Below are 20,625 nucleotides of genomic sequence, written 5' to 3'. Positions count from 1 at the left end.
GATGAACACATATTAATATAAATTTTGTGATTTACTTTTTTTTAAACATATTTCAAGAATCATAAACATGTAAAAAAAATCTGGTTGATTTTACATATGATATTTAATTTAAATGTTTAAATCTTATAGATAAAGTAACAATTTTAATGGACTTAATGTTATATACAGAAGAACATTTTAACGCAAGTCTTAGCATATGGTGAATCATGTTAGATTAGACATCGGTTTACATGGCATGGTGCAATATATGCAACATAATAATGATACTTCACTCTACTAAAAGTATGTGATAGTTCCTCTATGACCGTGTACTCATAATATTGAGTTAAGAAAAGATGTACTTTTAATGTAAACACAAAGGGAAATGAAAATGGATGGTACCCTTTAAATCAAACTACGACCTGAATATCTTTGTTGAATACTCGTCCGGGGGTTTCGGTTTCTAAGCAGCAAAGGTTTTCAAATCGAGTTATCCAATACTTATTACAAAGAAAGCACATATAAACACGTACTGAAACTAAGGTATAATCTTTACAAGCTTATACATGTGTACATACCCTTCTGATAACGAAATTCTTATATTTACTTTTAACGCAGAGTGACATGTATCAGTGTCGTTGCGTAGTGATACTATAAAGATATGTTCTCTAAACTACAGCAATACACTTTTTAACAACAAGGTTGACATAACTTACAAGTATTAAACTTTTGTAGCATGTAAATATAGTTTTTTCATACGTAAATACGAAAGGTTAAATATTGATCGATTGCTTCACAGAAAGCGTATTTTATTTTCATACCATATTCTTAACCTGTAAACTACTATCATTATAACAACAATTTTTTGTTAGCATTAATAAACTAATGAAATATATTTTACGCCTGATAAAAAGCAAATTCCTATTAAAATATAAATCCTCAACCTTTGATACATTAACGTTATAAAAATAAAACTCGATAGTCTACTGGCACAGTCAAATACCTTACTCAAATATCAAGTTATCCTTTAACGTTTTATCAATACCCCGTGGCCAAAATGTCAGATATGCAATCTTAAAATGCGGTCTATGTAAGCTCTGCTTTAAGACTACAGTAAAACAAATGTACTTATCAACAATATAATAATTTATTCAGTGCGATAATAAAATCCAATACGTGTATAGTCTTGTCGAGGGTGAAGCAAAGTTTAAATATGACCCTAGCAAAGTGGGCTATTAACTTTAAATACATCTGTTATAAAGATATATCCGTCTATATAACTCAATATTAGTGAAACATGGAATGTGAACCTTTTGAAACACAAAAGCTTTGTGTTCATAACGGACATCATCTTAATCTGAAGACCATAGAAATGAAACAGTTTTGTTTATTGTGTGTAAAAGATAAATATACTCTTAGAAAAAATTTGAAGTTCAATACATACGGGGTAGTGTTGTTGTAGTCGGATTCTTATATCATAAACAACGACAGAGGAAAGCCTGGGCTTGAATTAAAAGCAAATATACATACCTTTTAGCGAATGATTGATTAAACTAACATCTGTCCCAGTAATGTTTTGTTCAATTCCCAATAAATTTGACCAAAATACTTTACAGAGTTCTTAGAGGAGAGAGAGAGAGAGAGAGAGAGAGAGAGAGAGAGAGAGAGAGAGAGAGAGAGAGCAATTGCTAGTGTATTGGCACTTAAAAAACACTTAACTAAGTATTAACTATTAGGCAATCTTTGAAATTTCACCAATTTGATCACATATTTTGGTCTCTAAAAGCTCTATTTTTAAAAAAAAAATTGGTACGTGCATGAAAAATGTTCTTATCAACAAGATAAGATTTTTGTTTAATGCAAACATTGGTCTGAAAAAAATCAAATACGTGTATACTCTTGTCGGTGGTGACGCACAGAAAACAAATAAGTGTACTGACATTTTAACTTTAAAACATTGATTTTTAATATATTTCCTTCTTGATCCTATATTAGTGGTAAAAATCTTAGCGATACGGCTTTTTAAAAACCTCACCCCTACGTTAGTAAAGGTTATTGTCTTAATTTGCAAACCTTGAAAATGAAACAATTGTGTTCTAATATTTAAAATACTGCCTTTTTTGTATGTATGTTAACGTCCAACTGCTAAACAAAACTATCCCTCAAATGCGGCGACCCTAAAAACTTTATATTTTTGTTTTGCCAGTAAAATTGGTGTGAAAAGGAAATTGTATTCTCGTTCAAATGTTGCACATAACTTTTGTCTTTAACGTATAATAAATAGAAAATTAAGAAATCTTTTTTTGGGAGACGCAATTTTTAACCAACTTTTTTTTTCTATTCAATCATAAGTAATGATAGCCATGGTTTGACGTTAATTCTTGAATTGTTATGGTCGTATACATAATTTCTTCTGCAACTAAAACCACCTAGTAGTAATATTAAAATAAACGTACTTGATGATTGTTCGAATGTTACAACATTGTCATTCTAATCCATAAAAATTAAAGTTGGATATATTAATGTTTCCCTGACCTTAATTTAAAACTGTTTTCGTTTGTTTTTTACTCGCACTACAGTAGTTTTGTCAACATTACCTTCATACAACATAAACACAAACTAATAATTGTTTGAACACTTTGAAGCTTCTCCCATAAACGTGTTTCAATGTGTCGAAGACTCTTATTCTTTTTAGAAAGCTGCAGGCATAATGAAGTGTTTCTTTGCTAATCCGGGTTGGTATACCGAGTTCACTCATATGGAGCATTGCTGTTTGTTTTTTAAGATCACTACCGCAAAGGGTTTACATGCGATTTAGGAAAGGTATAAATCTTGAGACGTAGATAAACGTAGGCAAGTTTTAACAATTCTCTGTGGTGATAAGATGTTTGCTGTCGTCTGGCGTTTACAAATGTTAAATCTGTTCATTTGGTATGTCCTCAAGTTGTTTTAAAACACCGTTAGCTTTCTTGTTCTTATTACAACATTATATTGACATAAAATGAAATGAATAGCGAAGTCCTCGATATGTAAAAAAACACGGTAAATTTCCTGTTTTAATTATTTGTTATATTGACATAAACTTAAAAAAAATAATTTTGTTATGTTTCAGGATATGCCTAATGTTTATCTTCATATTAATACTTTGTTAATCTAAAATTATAACACAGAAGAGACATATACCAAACAGGAGCAGAGCAAGGACGGACCCCAACAGAAATTAGAGGAAGGATCATGTGTCATGGAATAGTAGGCATCCTCTGCTGACCGGCCAAGCCAGCTGTGTTCTCTTTTCTTTGTTGACCCATTGTCATTGAACAAGAGACTTGGTATTGGAAAAATACGTTTGGAAGCATTTAATAAGACCCATACTGCGTTATAACAACAAAAGAATTTAACCAGACCACACCTCACAGAAATCATTTTTGTAGTATCAGATTAAAACAAACACTTTCGAGAAACGTAAACATACCTTACACTTAAAAAAAGAATGCAGCTTTGATACAACCATAAATAAGTATGTCACGTTAGCTATGACAATTTTTCCCAAAGCAATGCATTCAAAATTAAGATTCATACCGTATTTTTTTTTACAATTTTGAAGAAATAAATTTCAAAACATTCTGTTTTTTGAGAAAACAAGGTACAAAATTGACTTGACTGGCAACAGATGTCATCTACCTACCCGTCTATCTAGTACTAAACCATTAATTGTTATCAAATGTCATAAAATATGGCTAACGTTGTCATCTTGACAAAACTGATATTTGTGTTTTATAATGCATTTAGAACATAACCCAGTTTTTAAGCCAATCAAATGTCTCCGATTCTCGTAAAGAATTCATTCTTAATGGCGACGAATCTGTCTATTTCTGAAATACTAAAGAGTTCAATATCAAGAAGCAGTAAATGGACGTTACTTTATATAGTTTATCCATCCACCCTCAAAGTTATATACATGTAGTACAAATACAATTGTTTTATTTTTTTTATTAAATTTGCAATACAATTTTACACATTTTAGTTTACTTTCCACAGTAATCTTTTTATCACCTTTTTGAATTATAACTTTTTTGACACATTTCGGCACAGACAAAAATACACATTCATCGTCAAGCACAGACGTATCGAATCCAGGGTTGTCTCTGAGGAACGTTTCAAGAGGTTTTCATCTGTCTTTGCCATTGAGGGGGGGGGGGGGCAAGAGTGTTGCTTATTTCCTTAAGAATAGGATATTGTTCCCTTGGATATTTTTGTATGGCGTTAGAACGATAACCACTTCTGCTGGCTACAGCTTTGTCATTAAAACCCTTATTATATAGTGTTATGCATAGAGTAACCCTCCCGGAGTGATTTGTAATATTGCGATCATCTAAGGAAATTCCGGCTTCCTCATAAAATTTCTTAAATATTGTAGATACTTTGTTTATTGGAATAATTCCAGCACTGAATCGCGGGACTTTGTTTTCACCACTAGAAATGACACTTTCAATCAAGGGTTTTCGGTAGAATGGACCAACACGCGGAATCAACGATAAGTAAAATTAGAACAGTTTTACTAAACACCGAGAATTGGACGGTTGTTCGTAATGTTTAATAATTTGATTTTCTACATTTTTATGTTTTAGCCCTCCCTGTATATTTTTGGAAACTCTAGCAGTAACTTGAATGCATTGCAATTTGTTTTCAGGGTCAGTTTTTATCTCGTATTGCTCCGCGTCTAAGTTTTTATGCCACTCCATCCCTCAAAATCCGAATGCTTTTCCATTGTAATAGAACACAGCGTTTGATAGTCCCTCGGTCGTATTAAAAGAAAAAAACACGCGTATCCCAAAAAGTTTCTTCATCTGCTCGCGTCACAGTATCGCTCCTTTTCTTATTTACACCTATTCCGTCCGCCGTCAATTCCTTCATTCTTCCGTCTAAAGCCCTTCTTAAACCTGCAAATACGGGGTCATCTTTCTTAAAAAAGCTAACATCTGATTTTTCACACTTATTTCGCAAATGCCTCTTAATTGCCGAAGCTATTTGAGTATTGGGGGGGATAGGGATCTCCATTTTTTCGTCTTATTTCACATATAAAACGTTGTAACCGAAAGTCTTACATTTCGTACGAGAAATCTTTGGGATCATCTGGTATAGAGCCTCCTTCTTAGTGTGTTAAAACTTGTAAATTTCTATTTTCTGCCCAATCTTTCCGTGCTTTTATTGCCCACGTTTCATTCTGTCTTGTTTTCAAAGGCACGGCGTTTTTCTTTTTCTCTGCAATATCCAAGGCACTAAGCGGCGCGGAAAAACGACTGCTATTTGCTACATTATACAGCTGTTTGGTAGGAATATTCATAAGCTGGGTTGCTTTAATATCCTCTAAATTATCTCCCCAGTCCCCCAGTAAATCAAAATCAACGTTCTTTAAATCCATTTCTACACTAGCCCGGCTTGGTCGAACGTCAGTTATAAATAAAGAACGTGTTCAAATTGCACGAAAACTGTGTTCACTTTGTTCAATGAACTTTGTACTCTTTATTCAACCGTGACACAATTATGACAGTCATGTGGGAGTAGCTTATTTTCAAGACTTTGATTTGATTGGCTGGGTTCTGTTCTAAGACAGTAAGATCATATGAAGAGAAATCTTCGTAATGAAGAATGGGCTACGCTACGCTTCACTCCGCTCCGCCCATGCTTCATTACGAAGATTTCTCTTCATATGATCTTACTATTACGTATTCTCGAATTCAAAGACAATCGGTTTCGTAATAAAAGAGTAAAAGAAAACCGATCGAGAAATGCATATGTCCATAATACTTTTAGTCATAATAAGCGCCTTGTTATATGTACTATTGAAATACAACTACTATCGAAATAAATTATCCGTTATTAGTTATTCATGATTTATTATAATTATCACTTCGCAATTTGATAAAATGCTCAACTTAAAACAGAAATAAATATCTTTAACTTACATAGATTTCACAAAAAATACGTGTTTTGGTTTTTTTCAGCAATTTTCATGGTAACATATGTGTGAAGAAATGTGTTCTTTATTTGTTTTAATATAACATTTAAATGACAATTTGAATAGTTTATTCTAATGTCTTATAGTCTTATCAAATGGCGTGGTTTTTTTTTCTGTATTCTTAACAACAGATAGGATTCGCAGTTCTTACATATTTAGTTTTGGTTACAATATACCATCAGTCACTAATAAAATAAAATCACAGCATATCTAAAATATGTGTGTCCAGAAATTCAATATCATTGGTGAAAAGCGTAATAGCGAGCGCAGCTCGCCGGCGCGAAGCGAGCTCTACCGGCAAGGCGTGCATGAATAGAAAATTCGGACTAGTTGCACATTCATTCAACGGATTTTTTTGGCGTCAGTAAATCGGACCAGTTATGCCTTGTTTTAATCGTCCCAGTAATTCCCTGTAAATATGGTTTCCCATTTCACACTCTCACGAGAACAAGATAAAAACTATGTACATCGTGCATTGTAAATAAAATAATTCCATTACATAAGACTAACAGAGTTGTCGTTCCTTCGAGTGACGTCACAATGGATTTCTTGCACATTGATCCCACAGAATTTTTCGGCGTTAGTAAATTTCGACCCACAATGCAATTTATCAATGTCGGACGATCTCACTAGACTTGATACCTTCTCGCGAGAATCAAAGCAAAACTTTTGAGAAACAGATAAATTGTGTAATTTCAAGAATATCATGCTTTTTAAGTAAACAAAACAGTATATTTCACTTAGGTTTTTTTTTGTAAAGAGACAGACGACACTTGGCCGACGTGAACTTTGACGTCACAATAAGGGGAAATTACTCTAAGTAGTTATTGTAAATCTGCTGAAATATAAATACCAAAATCTTCTCAAAATCTTGCAAAGCTAACGAATGGGAACATCTTTTTTTTAAATAGGAAACAGTTGTAACCTGCTCTCATTTGGATGAATGCTCACATTCATTTTATTCACTATATATTTACAGTAATTTCCAGGAACATTTTTTAAAAGGGGGCGCGGCAGCATCATTCAAAAAATATTTACAAGCAAAATGAAAAAGAAATTCTCAAAATCAGGGAAATTCTAATCCGGGTGAGGAATGGTGAGTGCGTAGTATGCATTTAGCTCTTTAACTGCTGAATGGTATCTTTTTTTTTTATTAGTTGTAAATTGCATGAAGAATATAATGGTACTAATTATTTTCACAGAATTTGGGTATAAATAAGGTAAATCAGACCAAAACTAGCGCACGCTTTTCTGCGCAATAAATATACAATTTTTTCAATGGGTGGCCCTGTAGCTCTCCTGTCTGTCAATATTTTATTTCCCGGAGAGCTACAGTTCTGCAGCTATTTTCTTATATGATCAGCAATTTTTTAAATACGTAAATTATATATATTTTTTTTAAACGGGGGGGGGGGGACTCTATGATAAGTCAAATTTTTATATGTAAGTTTAAGTAAAATGACTGCTGCAAGGAAAGAGGAAATAAACTGCAATAAACATTATGTCAAAATCTTTATTATTCAACAACATTGTATCCGAGATAAATTCTATTCAAATAAATAAACAATCTTATAATCTATGAATAATGAAAATTTACTAGAAAAAATAGGCATGTTTATATTTTATTTTGCATTCAAATTCATTTACGTTACGTTGATACTTTTATTTTTATTGATTTATCATAATTCATTATTTGATCACATGCTGCGCTCGCCCCAACGGTCGCACCGTAAAACATATAAGGACCCTAGATCACTTTTGATATCAGATAAAAGCGATAGAGATATCGCTTCAAATCAAAGCCGTCAAAGCTTGCATTTGGAAAAAAAACATTATACGGTTACCTGGTGTGCAAGTTAACAAATCACATTCACGTTTAATGTCTGGTATACTAATCTTCTATCTTTAGTGTAAAAAGTGATGTGTAAATTAAACAAGGGGTGTGGAAACGATCAATGGATATCGAGTATATATTTGCACAATGAGACATTTTTCATTAAATATCAGGTGATCTATAAACTTTAAACTAAATTCCACTGTCAAATTTCTAATTATAGTTTTGCGTCTGTTAGCCCTTTTTTGATTCGCAGTAAAGCTAGCGTCCTTATCAGCAAGATAAGAGCTTTGTTCAAACAAAACTCAAATAAAATCGAATAATTTTAAGATCTTGGCTGAGACAACACAAAGCAAAAAAAAAATCTCATTCATAGTGGGGCCTTAACCAACCCCAGGGGCGTCGGAAACAAACTGAAAGTGGGAAGGGGGACTAGACTAATCAGCAGAAATCTTGTTACAAGTGGAAAAAAGGTTATTTATTCCAAGAATTATGAAAATACCAATTCCTGGGATGGGGGGTCTAGTATACTCATGACTCTATTTTCCTATATGTTTTCTATATTCTTATTAATAATTTTTTAAACGTAAATGTAGAAACAATTATGTTTGCTACGAGAAAAAGTGTGTTTTTTTTTGTTTTTTTTTTTTTTGGGGGGGGGGGGTGCTCATACCTTCCTAATGCTATGTGTCTGATGGTTAGATCCAACTTTTCAAAAAAAGTAATCTATCAGATTAACAGCATTGATTTCTTGTGCCTTTATGACGTAACGTAAGTGTGTCATAATCCGCCATTTTTCAAAAATTTTAAAAGTCTACAGCTTTTCTTCACCTTCAGTAGTAGGAAGCATTGAAAGGAAAACCTTATCATGTTTATTATTGATTATTATAAAATTATTTTGTATATTCAATCAAACAATGTTAAACAAACTTAATGTTGATGTTCCAAGTTCAAAATACTGATAGCAATGCCCAAATTTTTGCCTAAATACTTACTTTTTGTAAAATAAGATCGTCAAAATATTATATCTTCATCTTGACATCGATGTTTGATCTTTAAACCTTATTTATATATATATTTTTTCTTTTAATATGCATTTTTCCATAAAACCCTATTCATAACTTTCATTTCGGGTCATAACATTTTATCTAAGACAAAGTCCTTTATTAAAAAAACCAAAATCTGGAGATAAAAATTCCTAAAATTTATGTCGTATAGTGTATATTCTTTAAATACTGTCCATGTTGTAAATTAGGCTGAAAACAAGACAATAAACATGCAGCAGAAGCTTTAATTCACATTTGACAAACAAAACATGGTGAAATTTCATTTCCAGAAAATAGTGTTGTTGGTCTTTAATTGAGAAAAGTTTTGTTTTTACACTGTTACATTAAATGTGTAAGTCCTTTTTTTTTGTTAAATAGAAAAACAGAAAATAAAGGCTTTAAATTACACTTTCTCCATGTTTCTCTTTGATAAATTGAAGAAATCGGTACAAGGAGTGTGTTCTCTGCACTAAAGGCCCAAACACGACATTGTGGCCTTAGAAGCCGTAAACTTGATATCCTTGTTAGAGTTCGTCTTAATTAAGGTCTAATAATTAGCACAGTAATGCGGGAGAGTGTATGAAAAAAGTCCAGTGTCAGAGTGGAAGAATCAAGGTCCAATTACGCGTAAATCGGAAATAGTCTAACAGAGAAAAGCAGAGTCTTTTGCACATTTCGATGCCTATTGTTTAAGAATATACACATTTGAAATTCAGAAGTAATTAAAGGTCAAAGGTTAATGTCACTATTAATGGTGGTTAAAACTCCTCCGAAATCCAAGAAACCTTCGAGGCATGATAGCATTTCAGAATTTAGAATGACCTTTGACCTAAATAGCATGCAAGTGGTTTTCGAAGCAATTACAAGTAGCTTTGAGACAATACGATGGGTCGTTTTTATATTCCATTTTTTGGGGGCGAAAATCTTAATAAATCTTTCAAAAGTATTTCAAAGCAATGATTTGAAAAATGTTGATCTTTGAACATCTGCCACTTTTGTCAGGCTGAGAACGTCCATGACGATTTTGTGCACGTCGGCGGTTTCTAAACGTCCAGTGTTCTCAACATGCAGTATCGAACTATATTGTAATTTTCGAATACATTGCGATGCTCTTTAAAGCTTTTAAATTAGTCACGAAACAAAGATTTTGAGTCAAGGCAATTTAGAACTTAAGAGAGTGAACATTGGTTTTTAGCACTAGTCGTATACGGGAAAATTTTAGAATTCGTGTAAATGGGTTCACTATCACTAAGGTGAAAGACAAAGGTCAAGATCAACTTTCAAAGGACACGCATGCGTGAAAAAAAAATATTATTAGGCCTTAACACACCGTGATGTAAAACTGAAAAACAAAGCGAAATACCAATGTTATTTAGTATGCTGCTATCAAATTGATATAACATTGTCACAGTAACATTAGAATGACTTCATCCTTTTGTATTCTACTTATCCACACAAAGTCGGTCATAACATGGTGGTCCACTGAGCTGACCTAATTCCTGGTATACTGTGCTGTTATCCACTTTGTCTTGGATCTCAGGGTCTGGAATTGTTTCTTTGGGAGAAGAGGAACAGCTCGTGTCTACTTTTGATATGAATCGTTTTCTAAAGATCCTGAAATGTTACATCAAGGTACTCATATTTTAATTTTATACAGTTTTGTTTCTTCTTTGAATTAGTTTCCAATTTTTCGACGGTCAGCGTTGATATAGAATGTACTTTAAAAGAAAATATATATATATATAAGCAACTAAAAGGTATGTGTGGCGTATTTTTCATGCTAAGAAATATTTGATTGATTGATTTATTTTAATATGTTATATAAAGAAATATCTTCACAATAAATTACGCAGCTTATTTCAATCGGATTAAAACGATATAAAAATTGATAAATAATTTTATAGCTATGTTCGAGTCCACGATAAATAGTATACAATTATTTAATGCTTGAGCAGTCAATAGACCAGAATATTTTTCCCGAGGTGCAGGGAACAGCTCAGTATGATCTATTGCCCGAGGCCAACGGCCGAGGGCAATAGATCATACTGAGCTGTTCCCTGCACCAAGGGAAAAAATTCTGGTCTATTGACTGTTCAAGCATCAAATAATTGTTTTATTACCTTATTCCTTATTTAGTTTTCGGGGTTTACAATTTGCATATTGCAGATGGTTTTCGTGCCATTATGCAATATACTCAGATTTTTTTTTTCATCTTTTACATGCACAAAACCTGTTGCATGCATTACAACATCTCAATTTAGTAATAGTTTACACAAAGAAGGGGGAGTCTTCAACCCATTAGAATTGAAATAGTCTTTTACCTTATATAAAGCTTTAAAACTGTTGATTATTTGATACTCCATTTTGATAACATTGAATTTGGTTTCACCAAGTACTAAAACAGCGTCTATGTAAAGGAATATACACTTCCTGAGAACTATCGAAAGGATGTAACATCAACATACCCACGTTCTGAAATACGTTGCCGGTCCAATCGCAGTCTATTGACCGGCAATCCAATAGATCGAATTCTATTGACCGGCGGTCTAATAGATCGCAGTCTATTGACCGGCAGTTCAAAATAGACGCAAATATTTAATTTGTAATAAAACAACAAAATCCCTTTGATTAGGTAATAAAGCATTTTAATAAACCCCGCCTTAAATCGGCCGAGTGATACCACGCTCAGTGTATTATCACCATGTAAAATGTATATTTTACATGTTGCGAACATTTTCTATAGTTTAGCTTGTTGGTAAATTAACGTTATTTAGCCTTCTTAATTATCGTGAAATTCCTCCTGACTGTGATGTGATAGAATGTAAATTAATGTTTATCAAACGTCTTAACTGTAACAAAGAAATAGGACATTAAAGTAATCAAGTGTATGTTTAGGAAATATACTTATTATAGAAGGGCAGGATTGAAGGACAATCGTTTAAGCTAAGAAATTTGTGTTTGACACTAATAGAGTTAATGCAATTACATAACAATTAGCGGATTAACGCCGGTGAATAAATGGGCGTTTACCTGGGAGATGGTCAGTTTAGGAATAAAGAAATATTCTCTGATTGGATGATTTATACATGTCAATTATTTAGTGGGTCACGCCAGTAAAATAATATTATATGTTTTAGAGATGATTGAAGTTAGTTGAAGAGAGTAGAGAGTCAGAACTGTTAGTTAGAGGTTAAGAGTCAAGGTACAAGTCGTCCGTCTAATCCGTTACATTTTCCCTCACTGTCATATGTAGGTTAACTGTTAAGTTAGAATTATTAATAAGCGAGTTCCCCCTTTTTAATGTGTACGGAGTGGAGAGTAACTGTTTGTATAATTGTGTTATTAACTGGAATAAATGTGGAAAATAGAGCGAGTGTTGAGCTAATTCCCTAGTAATCGCCCGGTACGGAAAATACCCCATACGGTACAAACCCGGCGGTTATAGTATCACAACAACAATGGCGACGACGAGAAAGATAAGTATACCCGTAATATCGCTAAGTTTGACAGATTTGGTCAAGAAAAAAAAAGAGTCAGACTGAGAAGGATAGGTACAAAGGAAAGATTGACATCGGAGACCATGTAGATTGATGGAATAGAAATTAAAGCCGAATTAAACTTATTTAAGTTTTTATCATGAAGTTGTAAGGGTTTGCAAGTAATATTCGTACATGCTCCATGTGTTCCATGTCTTTACTTTACAAGTTATGAACCACAGTGGATTTTCGTTCAGAGAAATTTTTGAATAAAGAATAAATAAACACTCTCAATACATGCATCCCTCAGGGAGAGGGGGTATTCACTCACTTTACCGTGTCGTTGATGCTAAAATAGTGTTTAATACATTTTATTAAGTTTATTACACATAATTAGCAATTTATATCGTTCTACATTAATGAATAACTAAATAATAATGCTTCGGGTATCATCTGATATAAGAATTAGCTATTTAAGACATAAAATTCTAATTTGTAAAACAAACTTTTCTTCCATCGTGTTTTCGATACTAGGTTTTCCCGAACTCATGTGAAATGGCGTTAAAAATGGCCGATCACATTAGTATTCATCAGATGTAGCAAAGTTAGAGAAAAATTACTAAAGAAAGAACATGTTGTACGGGCCTAGAGTTTGTGAAACGTCTAATTATAAGAAGCATGATTTATATGTAGGACTTGACTAAAACTCATGTAAATTTTTTACTCCAAATACGCCAACAATACCTTTGACCGTTTAGTATTAAGTGTTGCTATTATTTACGTTATCCATACGTTAAACTTCTTACCAGAATATGGTACCTGCATGTATACAGATACTTATACACAGAACTGCAATCAGGCCATACACAGTTGGCATTTTTGCCGACTTTGAATCATCCGATCCTTTAACTGAAAAGAACATTACGACAATGTCACCAAGAATATAATATTTTTGTATTGTTATATTATCGGTGTTTAGGTTATTAGCTTTACGAGCAATTGAAAAAGAAATCAAAACGAATGCCCGAATTATTTAGATTGAAAGAAAAGCCTTTATTAAAACATTCTTAGATGTTCTCTCAAAACTAGGAGTCGAAGTAATACCCCTTTTTATATAAGTTATAACTTTCATTTCAATTCAACTAATGAGAACAATTATCTATATTTAGAAAAAATATATTTGGTAGCACGTACCTCCAGCTGCATTAGCACTTTCTTTTTCAAAATTATTACAGGACTTGTTGCAGAAATCTTCACATCGGTTGTTACAAACACCTGTTATTCTTGAACATCCGTTTTCACATTCCAGATCGCATGTTATGTTACAGAGCTTGCCAAACTTGCCAACCGTACATTCACCAATACACTCTCCTGTGATTCTATCACACTCTGCCGGACACGTGCTACATTCTTTGCCGCATACATCTCCAAATAGTCCAATAATGCAGTTATTGCAGACTCCTGTGTCTTTTTGGCATCCATTGTCACATGACACATTGCACATTTTGTCACAATGTTCCCCGTATCTGCCTATTGAACACTCTTTACTACATACACCGCTGATTCTGTCACATCCTATTGGACAGGTACTACATTGCTTATCACAAACGTCTCCATAGAACCCCGTAGTGCATCCATACGTACAGACACCAGTTTCCTTATTACATGCAATTTGAAAACAGTTTACACTGCATCGATCAGTGCAATTAGTTCCAAAATTAGTGGCAACGCATCCTAAAAAGAAGCAAAAATCTACATTTGTTTCATAGCGTTGTTTTTTTAAAGTTCTGAAACCTAACATTAGTGTGTTACATATAACAAGCATAACATGTAGGTATTTGACATTTTGCAGAAAACTGATATTTAAATGTATTAATCGACGTGTGACCATTTTATTTCAAAACACCTACTGTTACATGAGTGACCCGTCCAGTTTTGAACACAACCTCTCGAACAAGTTCCGTTTTGAAAGCAAACCGCTTCATAACATTTTGAATCACAATATTCATTGCACATGTCTCCATATCTTCCCGGTATGCATCCATAAATACATCTTCCATACGTTTGTTCACACGCCTTCCGAAAGCATGATATTGAGCAATTCGATGTGCAGGTAGGTCCCCAGTAACCATCTTTACATCCTTCTGTACAACTGTTAGATGCATCGCAGGTGTTATTTTTGCAGTTTGCGTTACAACCTGTTATAAGATTAACAGTTATTGATTACAAATTACTTTTGAAACCAGTATCTCGAACAATTACAAGTCTTTCCACCTCATTATTTTTTTCATAATTAAAATATCTTTGTTTTAATATGATTAATGAAATGTTTCTCTGCGTTACTGCATAAAAAGGTGCCAAAAGGTGTATTGGTAAATTTTCAAATCTTTACCTCTAACGGTTTTAGAGAATTAGCGATAACGAGCATTTTGTACATTAAGGACAATAACTCTAAAATTGTTTAACGGTAGGAGGAGAAGGGTTATATATATATATATATATATATATATATATATATATATATATATATATATATATATATATATATATATATATATATATATTAAATATCTTATTAAGTCCTACTACAACCATGGGAAAAAAATCCCAATACCTTAATAAACAAAAGAAATATAATTATTGTGTGAAATATTTATACACTGATTTTAAATGACTTTGACCTTTTCGTTACTTTGATTGGTCAAAGAAGACGCTTCAATTTCAAGTAGTCCGGTGTCCCTACTAGGTTAAGTAAAAAATAGGTTATGTTTTTACTAAATATTAAAAACTTTCAGGGGCAATAAATGCAGGACGAGAGCCTCGGGTCTTTTCGATAGGAATAATTTGAAGAGCCTCTAATTGGACTCAAGACATTTGTAAAAGTTGAAAAAGTTTCAATATCTCTATAAATTAAAAAAAAACTGTTCCTGGGAAAAAAAAAAAATAAAAAAACATAAAAAATACAAAAGGTGGAAAGGCTTGATCAAATCAGTTTGACCTATACAAAGGACTATATATGGTTTGAGCCTAAAATGGCCCCCTAAAATGAACATTGTCATTTTACTGTAATTCTGTGATTTATTTGTACAAATATACATTTGAAGTTTTTTCATAACTTTCATTTTGATTTCAGTGCCCACAATTTAAAAATATGACATCATAAAGTTTACCTTTTCCCGCCATTTTCTCATTTTTAGCATAAAACGGCTTGTTTTAAGGCAGTTTATCTTTAAGGAAACATTGAGCGACTGCTTGAACAAACAAAATATTTTCACCAAAGATGTATCTCTCCAATACTTATAAGTGACAAAAAGGTCGTTCTTGTTCAAAGAGTCGCTCTATATTTCCCATTCGAAAAAAGATAAGAAAAATGTCAATTTTTGATTGATTTTGATTGAATTATAAAAATAGCGTCACTTCTGACGTCATATACTGACAGTGAGTGCATATAAATCAAATAAATAGGTAAAAAACATACTTCATGTCAACTCTTTTATAAAATAACACAACAAAGTAATGTACCTGAATCATTTTAAAAATAGCGAATTTTGGGGGCCAAATTTGACTAATATCATATATAGTTCTTTACAAATACAAGTATTAGGTTCAGTGAAAATTGGTATTAATTTTCTTTAAAAAAAAAAGAAGCGATTATTGTAAATTGTTTTGACACAATTTTCTGCGCCAGTTGTTTAACAAGTTTCAAACATATTTTGTAAATATTGTTGGTACATTTATGAAACGTGCATCCCTGCATTTTATGGATTTTCAGTACCGATGAGACCCAACCTAACAGAAAGCGAACCCTAACAAAAAACCCTTAGTTTACTTGAGTGGACCCAGGGTAAACTCACAATTACCCAAAAGTAAATCCAGAGTGGACACAGAGAGTACACCCGGTCAAAGGTATACGCCTGAAAGCAGACACTAACTGTATTCGGAATATACTAGGGCAGGTATTACAGTCAGTACGATAATTAGTTAAGTAACGAATCTGTTTCACACTTTAATGCCTACAGTTTACCTCAAAAGGAATTTCCAAGTAAACCCAAAGTAAACCTCGAGTGGACCCAAATTTTCAAAAGGCAAACCTAGAGTAAACCCCAAACTGTTAGATTTCGTAGTTTTTTTTTTAACAATTACACTGACAGAAACAAGAAATCAAATTTTGGTCTTTGAATTATATTTCTTTTTAATTTAAATCAATTTTAATATACTATTGTTAAAGAAGCTATACACGATTTATCTTTTCTTCAAGAGCACAAATTTGAAATCAGAAATATACATATTTCAAGGAGGCCGATCTCTAAGAAAAAAATGCAAACTACTATTAGTTTCAACAATGCGTCTCCAATGCACCTTATGTGACCGGTAGAAACATAAAAATCTTCTATCGAAGATCAACTTTGTTGTTGTGTTGGTTTCTTTTATGTTTTATGTATGTACTTAGTATATGTAAAAATGTGTTACACTATGAATATGACCAGTATGATAAAAAAAACCAAAAAAAAAACCATTTATTCTTTTTTAACAAATCCTACCATAAATATTTTATTTCTTAATTTTATGAATTCAAATTGAAGGATATATGATCTTTGAATGTGGTAATATATTATTTAAACAATAAACTTCTTTCTGAGGTGATTCATGCGGAAATTATGGAAGCAAGCATTGCGGAAAAAACATACACGTGTCTGCATTGGTGATCGATACCTTCAAAATTTACCTAAATGATCAGGGAAGTTTTATTGTTTAAATTTACATTGTTCTTTTAGAATTATTTAATAAACAAATTAAGTGTAAGTAAAATGAAATTAATCGTTAATAATATGTACAAATGAATGTAAAACAAAATACAATATTCGTCCAATATGGGAGTTTAAGTCTGACATTGTGATGATTATTTAGTGCAGTCCGTGATTTTGTTTAGGTTGTGACCAATCGATAATCTGGTTAGAAAAGGTCTGAGTAGATACATGTATCAACTTTGTTAGTTTCCATAGAAATCACAATCGGTTTGCATATAAAATAGATGGCACAATCATCAATGTAATACAGTAAATAAAATTACGTTCTTGTAATGTATGTACTGAAGCCCATTTATTTTAACTGAAAAACGTGAATAGATCTTTCATAATACTTTGATAATACAAATCTAATTCTTGAATAGATTTTGAGAAAAAAAAAACACCCTTATATATTTCTATGTTAACTTTGAACCCTTCTTGGGACCTCAGTATTCGCCCAGTGGTCATGTTTTAATAATTCGGAATTTACATTATTTGACAATTTTTGCAGAGTGATTTTAAAAATTGAAGCATTTTAGTTTTTGAGAAGATTTTTAAAACATTTAATATATATTTCTACGTTAATCGTTTGAACCACGGTAGCAGCCCGAGTATTAATCCAATGCCATGAATTTAACAATTTAAAATTTAAAACTATATAAACCAGCTTTGGTTAAATACTGTTATTTCTGGTGCAATGTTTCTTTAGAAGATGATATTTAAAGATAGAATGGATCCTAAACCATTGACTAGCGAAGATGCCCCTTCTTGGAATTTGGCTAAACCATGACTTAATGTTATGTAATTACGTTTAAATCCAAAAAACACTCTCAAACCATTTACTAGATCATGAGTGTATATCAATATATATATATCATCATATTTTTGTTTTTTTTAACATTCTTTATAATGATCACTTACTGCTATCACTGTACATTCTGAATAATACTTGTTTTACATGCAGTGTATCTGTTTGATAGATGTTTAATTTTCCAACACCTGCAGACAATTATGACAATTGTTTTTTAATGACCATTATTATATACGATAATAATTAGATACAAACAAGCGATAGTTTCAAAGAGCTTTGCTACCCTAATAATGTATTGCAATACAATAACATTGAACAAAACCAATGAATTTTTATCCGTAAAAATCAATTTATGTTTTAAACTTCGAATTTGAAAATAAAAAGTAAAACATACCATGGTTGCAATGAAAACAACATAAACTAATTATTAAGATCCAGGTCCAAAGGAGGCTAAACATGTTCGTAGAAGGAAATTAGGTTAATAGTAAATACTGTTTAAACACTTTCATTCTCTCAATTCTTATCAACGAAAACACCCTATAATTTGTACATGTAGGCGTTAAACAAAAATAGAGGGGAAAGTGTATGCAATGAGGAAATATTAATGTTGATGTGTGATTTCTTTATTAGATAGTTGATTATTTGCTCTTTTTTTAATACATATTAAGCTTTGCTATTAACTCAAAAACGAGTAGCTTCATGTTGAATTTTTAAATAACATATTGTATCCGATGAAAAAAATAACTTCAAAGATTGCAATTTATGAAATTTATTGATATTGTATGGAAAAATATATTTTTATTAAGTCATTAAACAGTCATTTAAAAGCAACATCAACAAAAACAACACAAAAGCAGTTTAAAAATCTAGATACATGCATAAAATTATCCGGCAATCTCAAGTTTCGGTGATATCGTTTTATAAAGCGACGTCAAATCACTTTACTAAGTGGGCCTTGAATTAAAATATTCGTAATTGCTGAGTAATATTACACCTAGAACAAAGTCCTTAAATTGCAATAGATAATGCCTTGGTGTAATTTGTGCTTGGAAAAAAATAGTACTAAATATTTTTTTAATATAGTCAATTTTCTCATGTTTCAAAGTCATGGCTTTCTTCAGAGTATTTAATTTTGTTTAGCTGCTTCCTTGTTTTAAGATTACAATATCACGTATCGAAGGGAAAGTTTCGTATAAATATAATTTTGGAACAAATATTTGATCAACGGCAAACACAACTTCCTTAATTCTGTTCTCGTTTCCTTATTTCAATTGTTATTTTTTTGGATATGACAGTTCTGATTTTCAACTGTGTTTGTTTTCAATAAAACTAAAACTACAGTTACACAACGTCTGTGTCTAGATTAAAAGATTTGCGGTCCGTATACCCCTACATACCACATATGCATCTCTGAATTATTTAAGTAATGATGCATATTTTTATTGTGTAAAAACCAATAACTGAATCATTATCTCTAATTACATGTATTTGTTCAGCTTGAGAAGGTACATGAATTGTGTGAAATGTGCAGTCATGTTCTAAAAACTTCATGCGTGGGCCATTTTACACTCTTTGCATCCAGTAATGCTCCCGCACTGTGCAACATTACGAACTTGTTTTACATCGTATTAGAAGTACTGCCTTGTAATAGGCTAAAACCTTTAATATGGGTATATTTAACTATTTTTAGAATCAGTAGAACAACAAAGTAATGTTTTCAGGCAAAAAAGTTCCTATACTTGCAGAGTGTATAAACATTCACTTGGACATTTTAAATCAAAATGCTTGACAGCTGTCAGAACAGAGGATTTGTAATTTTAAAAGCAAGTGTCAAAATTGAAGTATTATTGCCTGACGTCATGTTAAGGTTTGAAAGCTGCATTTTCCGAAACGGTGCAGACAATGGGAGGAAGCAATATCACGATATTTCACGAAAATAGATTAACCGCTGCATGTTTAAGGTGTCAGCATTTACATTCACAATTGATGGAAATGTTATATGGGATGTAATAACAACGGCGAACAAGAGTTCTCAGGTAAAAGGGACGTTCATCATGTGCACATGTGTAATCCTAATTTAAAAATAGATCATCATTCCACCATAGTTGAACAGTGGAAAATGGGGAGTGGGTCATCGCAACAAGTTATAACATAATGTATATTACGGTATGATGTACGTAATAATTGGTGTTGGATTATCCTTATTAGAAGATAATAACTCTGTCTTTGTGTGTATTATATATTCTTGGAAAATTGAACATTAGCGTATAAAGTCCAAAATGACACGCAGTAAAAAATTGTTATAGATATAAATATCAAAACATAGTTTTTTCTTTCCTAAAATGATTATTTTAATGAATTCACATACACACAAACAAAACAAGGATATCATCCAAGAATATGTACATTTTCCAGTGTGTTTGCCTGTGATAACACTACGTATCGATTTTGCACTATATAACCCATAATTCAAAGACACCAAATTGAGGCGCCAGCTGGGTTTGCTTACTTATATTAAATATTTAATCGTGCGATGGCTTAAAATAATATAAATATAAGTAATAAGGAGTCATTCTTTAAATGTTAGGAGGTGATAATTTCGGTCGGGCGTGATCAAATCCAATAAATGCCGAAGGGCATTATGATAGAACAAAGTTATCACCTTATGATACT

At 32.2% G+C, this 20,625-nt stretch overlaps 1 protein-coding gene across 1 annotated transcript in view; it reads right to left on the bottom strand.

Moving 5' to 3' along the window:
- The window catches only part of LOC128173926 (cell death abnormality protein 1-like), a 97,762-nt gene extending 79,326 nt beyond the window's left edge, over window positions 1-18,436 (bottom strand). Inside the window, exons 1-5 of the mRNA XM_052839593.1 lie at window positions 18,347-18,436; window positions 14,265-14,552; window positions 13,549-14,088; window positions 13,161-13,263; window positions 10,371-10,492 (exon numbers count right to left, since the gene is read on the bottom strand). Of these exons, the coding sequence (XP_052695553.1) occupies window positions 10,371-10,492; window positions 13,161-13,263; window positions 13,549-14,088; window positions 14,265-14,552; window positions 18,347-18,410 (1,117 nt within the window). The 5' untranslated portion in view covers window positions 18,411-18,436. The remainder of the gene's footprint in view (window positions 1-10,370; window positions 10,493-13,160; window positions 13,264-13,548; window positions 14,089-14,264; window positions 14,553-18,346) is intronic.
- Window positions 18,437-20,625: the final 2,189 nt, after the last annotated feature.

Source organism: Crassostrea angulata, chromosome 2, assembly GCF_025612915.1.
Source record: "Crassostrea angulata isolate pt1a10 chromosome 2, ASM2561291v2, whole genome shotgun sequence".
NCBI classification, from domain to species: Eukaryota; Metazoa; Mollusca; class Bivalvia; order Ostreida; family Ostreidae; genus Magallana; species Magallana angulata.
Note: the sequence above shows the minus strand (reverse complement) of the source record. Positions and strands in the feature narration are given on the sequence as shown.